This window comes from Zingiber officinale, chromosome 5B (genome assembly GCF_018446385.1).
Source record: "Zingiber officinale cultivar Zhangliang chromosome 5B, Zo_v1.1, whole genome shotgun sequence".
Lineage (NCBI taxonomy): Eukaryota > Viridiplantae > Streptophyta > Magnoliopsida > Zingiberales > Zingiberaceae > Zingiber > Zingiber officinale.
Window position 1 is genome coordinate 100,017,856 of NC_055995.1, and position 5,246 is coordinate 100,023,101.

The following is a 5,246-nucleotide window of genomic DNA, read 5'->3' on the forward strand; positions in this document are numbered from 1 at the left end:
TCGGCGGCGAACTAGGCGGAGGCAATAGCTCCTCGTCCCTCTGCTCGGTGGCGGTGGGAAAGCCAAACACGATGTCTCTTTTTCCTATTGAAGGCGCTGGAGCGAAAAGGAGGTAGAGTAGAGGAGGAGGGCAGCGCCGACGGCTTCGTCGGGCGCCAACGAAGGGTGTGTGAGAGAGAAGACTCCTCATTGGCTTGCGACGACCAAAACATGAACCGACCTCTCCATTCTGCGTGAACAGTGTTGCTTAAAAATACTAAAACCCTCAAGGTGTCAAAAGTCCCAACTGCCCCTCCTTCTCCTTAATTACCCCCCATGCCCCCCGTTTACATCCAGATCAAGCTACTATGCAGTAGTTGCTACAACTTGTAGCAGTTACTATGCAGTAGCTGCTACAACTTGTAGCAGTTACTATGAAATAGCTGCTACAACGGTGCAGTAGCTTCTACAACGGTGCAGTAGCTTCTACAACGGTGCAGTAGCTTCTACAACGGTGCAGAACCTATTATAACGGTGAAGTAGCTGCTACAACGGTGAAGTAGCTGTTATAACGGTGCAATAGCTGCTATAACGGTGCAAAAGATGCTATAACCGTGCAATAGCTGCTATAACGGTGCAGAAACTACTACAACGGTGTAGTAGCTGCTACAACAGTGCAGAAGCTGCTATAATGGTGCAGTAGCTGCTACAACGATGCAGTAGCTGCTACAACGGTGCAGTAGCTGCTACAACATAGTAGTTATACAATAACACTGTTACACGTTGTAGCAACTTCTATATAGTAGCTGCTATAACGTTGTAGCAGCTACATCACCTTTAAAAATTAGCAGCATGATGATTATTACATGCAATTATATGAGAAAGAGATTAAAAAAATTTATAGTTGCATGCAGATGAGAGAGAGAAATTGTTGCATGTAGATGAGAGAGATTAAAAAAAATTAGATTTTGATCATGTCAGATAGCCCACGTCAGATTTTGCTCACGATCACGCACAAATATATATAACATGCATCCATTTAAAAGTTTATAGTGCAAGTATCAAAGTGTATCTATCCCTAAATGATATATATATAGTTATATCATAAGATTAATTTGAAGTACATTTATCGAAGTATATTCTAAGAGACTACCAACTAAAGTACGCCTAGCTTTAGTTGTCAAACTATTTAACCCTTTACCATAAACAGATACATAAATATATTCTCAATCTGATTAAAATAGAGTATCATATACACTAACAATGTAGATATTTATTAGCTATTAATATATTTATTAATTGAATACATGAATTGGAAATGAAAGGTCAGTTTCCCCCCTCCTCTAATTAAAAATTATATTAAAAAAAAACTCGAGAATAAACAATATTATTGTTTATTGTTTCCATGCATCCACGTATATCTCGACGCACGTCTTCTCAATAAACAATAATATTCTGGGTGGAGCAGGTTGCTCGTGGAATATCAACGACGTTTTTTTTGTCTGCTCTGTTGCGCATGCATCAGTTTCTACGTGATCTTGGTTCATCTGTCCATTTATCCACGAGTTCCTCCTAAATCGAGATAAATGTATTTAGTGCACTACTCTCATCCCTGCCGGCCTTATATTTATAGATAACGCCGACGACAGGATTGATATATTCCAACTCCAATCGGCCGTGGAGTTGTAGGTTAATTATGGAGTTGGCGATGCAGAGATTTCTCACTTCTGTTGCCCTTCTGCTCTGTTTTCAGGGCTTCGGATTCTGTTTTCCTGATCACGATGCGGTGCCACGCTATAGCTTCTTGAGGCATGCGGCGGAGGCACCACGAGTGTCGTACCACGATTACATCATCGTCGGCGGGGGCACGGCCGGCTGCCCCTTGGGCGCTACTCTGTCGGAGAGATTCGACGTGCTGGTGCTGGAAAGAGGCGGCTCGCCTTACGGGAATCCCAACGTTTCCGAGCTCGCTTTGTTTGTCCAGAACCTTGCGTACCAGACCCCGACCTCCCCGGCGCAGCGCTTCGTCTCCGTGGACGGCGTCATCAACGCACGGGCGCGCTGCCTTGGCGGCGGGACCTGCATCAACGCCGGGTTCTACTCTCGCGCCAGCCGCCAGGAGGTGGAGGAGATGGGGCTGAATCTGGAGCTGGCGGAGGAGTCGTTCCGTTGGGTTGAGAAAGAGGTGGCGTTCCGACCTCGGCTGACGGGTTGGACGTCGGCCTTCATGTCAGGGCTCCTCGAGGCCGGAGTGACGCCGGACAATGGCTTCACGTACGATCATTTACCCGGGACGAAGGTCGGAGGGACGACGTTCGATGAAAATGGCCACCGCCACACCGCCGCCGATCTGCTCAAGTACGCAGACCCTGCCAGGATCACCGTGCTCTTGCGCGCCACGGCTCAGAGGATCTTGTTCAGGAACAGAGGTGCTTCCTCCGAAATTAAAGATCAATCATATTTATAATGATATTGATGAATGCTCTTCTCTTCTCTGCTCTGCTCTGCTCGCAGGAAGGAAACATAAGCCGGAGGCATATGGTGTAGTATACAAGGATGAAGCTGGCAACGTGCACGAAGCCTACCTCAAGAATTCCACCACCGGCGAAATTATACTGTCGGCCGGGGCCCTCGGCAGCCCACAGTTGCTCATGTTGAGCGGCGTTGGCCCTGCCCCTCACCTCGAGTCCTTAGGCATCGAGGTCGTACTGGATCAGCCGCTGGTCGGCCGTGGCATGTCCGACAACCCGTTGAACGTCATCATCGTCCCTTCACCACAACCAATCGAGATCACATCGGTGCAAGTCGTCGGAATCCGGCCGGACTACTACGTGGAGTCCCTGACCGGCGTCAACCTTGTCGCTGCCTTGTTGGCGGGCAACTCCACCGGGCCGTCCGCAACTTCACCGGTACACGTAACCACACAAATGAACATGACAAACAGCTCAATTCTATCTCATCTCACACCAATTCTTTAATATACATGTGTCAGATTAGCAACTCATTTCAAGGCGGCACGATATTCGAGAAGTTGGCGCGCCCTCTTTCTCAAGGATTTCTTCGCCTGAGGAATCGCGACCCGGAAGAGAATCCATTAGTCACCTTCAATTACTTCATGGAAGCTGAGGATGTTCAGGCATGCGTCGAGGCCCTCAGGACGGTTGAAAGAGTGATCGATTCGAGAGCCTTGTCGAGATTTAGATACCCGAATCAGTCGGTGCAGAGCTTGGTAGCCCTATCCGCAAGTGTATTAGTGAATTTAAGAGCAAGAAACGCCAATGACTCCACTTCATTGGAGCAATACTGCAGAGACCTTGTGATGACGATCTGGCACTACCATGGCGGATGCCAAATGAGAAAAGTGGTCGACCATAACTACAAAGTGCTCGGCGTTGATGCTCTCAGGATCATCGACGGATCTACCTTCACTTTCTCACCGGGAACAAACCCACAAGCTACTGTCATGATGTTAGGAAGGTAATCAACTTCATCTTAAAACTCTTGAACTGAACATTCGACGGATCACTTCAATTTGACATTGTTCCTTGTGTAGGTACATGGGAGTTCGGATGCTGAAAGGGCATAAATTTCACTGACTAATCTGCCAGTAATAGTTTATCAATCTTTGGAAAGAAATTTCCAGCTTCACTTTCTTTCTGAACATGAACATTGAATGATATCTATCAGCATGTAACATGGCATTCGATTTCATTTTCAGAAAGATTGTACCAATATTATCTTTATGCAATTGGAGTTAAGATTTTATCCAGTAATTTGGTTAATTAGAGAGTTTTAATCTAAAAGTTCATTCTTCTCGAATGAATTGATAATTGTGATGGAGTATGTAATAGAACACTTGCAAAACTAAATACCTTGGGGAAAGTCGTTTATCTTGCCAAAATGTCACGGATGGTTTAGTTTGAATGTTTTCTAGAAGTTTGAACTGATAGCGAGATACAGTGATATACTGTGATCTTAAACATAAGAAGCCTGATATTAATAAACCTTATTTGCTTATGTAAAGACATCTTTACACTTGTCCGCTAGCTATTAAAAAAAAATTAATTAGGTTAGGTAGTATAGAACTTGGAATGATCAATTTGACCTTACAAAAATTTACCATCGATCATCTAATAAATCAGAAAAGTATATAAAAAGATCCATCCGGATAATTAATATTTTTAAAATACATTGTAGTTGAGTCTAACACTCTAATTTATTTCATGTTCAACTGTTAGAATAGCTTAGTCAATTGCATCAATATTGATGAGTAGAAATAAAATCTCATCTTGTGTATAATTTTTAATATAATGTTTTAGTTTTTTGACCTAAAGTATTCCTTTTGCATATTTTATTTAAAATCATTTTTGGTTGGGTGTAAAGTTGATAAGTTTAAATCTTTTATAAAAATAAGGATTTGTCATTTTCATAGAAGAGTGTGGTCCAATCGCTATATGTGATTCTCTGTGGGACTTTTATATGTCAAACTGTTCTTATATTATAACATAATAAAGACAAAAAATCAAAATTCCATCCAAAATTTAAAAATGATGTTTTTTTTTTAAAAAAATAAAATAATAATAATAATAAAGGATACCCCTATCATATATTTTGTACCAAAACATCCCTTATTTTAGCATTGCTGTAATAGCTATAAAGTAGCTACCAGAACTTGTAGTAGCTATAGTAGAAAAAATAATTATTTTATTTTAATCAACTTTATTAAATATAAAATGTTATTATATTATAATACTATTTACCAACTAAGTAAAACTTATTTAAAATTTATCGAAATCATTTTAAATTATAATAGTTATTTAAAAAGGTGTAGACATTTAAAACAGCTAATTAGGTAGTTACTTATTCAAAATTATTTAAACTTTATTAAAATTATTTTAAGTTAATCAAAGTCATAGTTGTAACAACTGCTTAATTAATAATTGTTATACAATTGTAACACCTACTTAGTCGTTATTACAATATTATAATCCTCAGTTAGTCGTAACTATTATAATAACGTTAAAAGTAATAAGTATTTTTGAGATAAATAATATAATGGGTATCCTTTCGACTTTTGTTTATGATTTACATAATTTAAGGTGTCCTCTTAATTTTTATCCAAACAATAATATACAATGTATAACTATTCCGGTCTGCTCCCATGGAACGCCTTTTGGTTGACTTAGTGTTGCACCACGTATCATCGGATCTGGATTTACGCCTTTACTCGAATCGGCCACTAATGAGTTACTTTTGGTCATGCCAAA

General features: G+C 40.9%; 1 protein-coding gene across 1 annotated transcript; it reads left to right on the top strand.

The window, feature by feature from the left end:
• Nucleotides 1-1,594: 1,594 nt before the first annotated feature.
• On the top strand, nucleotides 1,595-3,772 carry LOC121985174 (protein HOTHEAD-like). Its single transcript, XM_042538470.1, has 4 exons — nucleotides 1,595-2,408; nucleotides 2,494-2,888; nucleotides 2,972-3,456; nucleotides 3,533-3,772. The coding sequence occupies exons 1-4, from the start codon at nucleotides 1,676-1,678 to the stop codon at nucleotides 3,573-3,575; spliced, it is 1,656 nt and encodes a 551-aa protein (XP_042394404.1). The 5' UTR covers nucleotides 1,595-1,675; the 3' UTR covers nucleotides 3,576-3,772.
• Nucleotides 3,773-5,246: the final 1,474 nt, after the last annotated feature.

Coding starts and splice junctions, on each gene's coding strand:
- LOC121985174 (XM_042538470.1), top strand. CDS start 1,676: ATGGAGTTGGCGATGCAGAGATTTCTCACTTCTGTTGCCCTTCTGCTC. Junction 2,409..2,493: donor GATCTTGTTCAGGAACAGAG/GTGCTTCCTCCG, acceptor CTCTGCTCGCAG/GAAGGAAACATAAGCCGGAG. Junction 2,889..2,971: donor GGCCGTCCGCAACTTCACCG/GTACACGTAACC, acceptor TACATGTGTCAG/ATTAGCAACTCATTTCAAGG.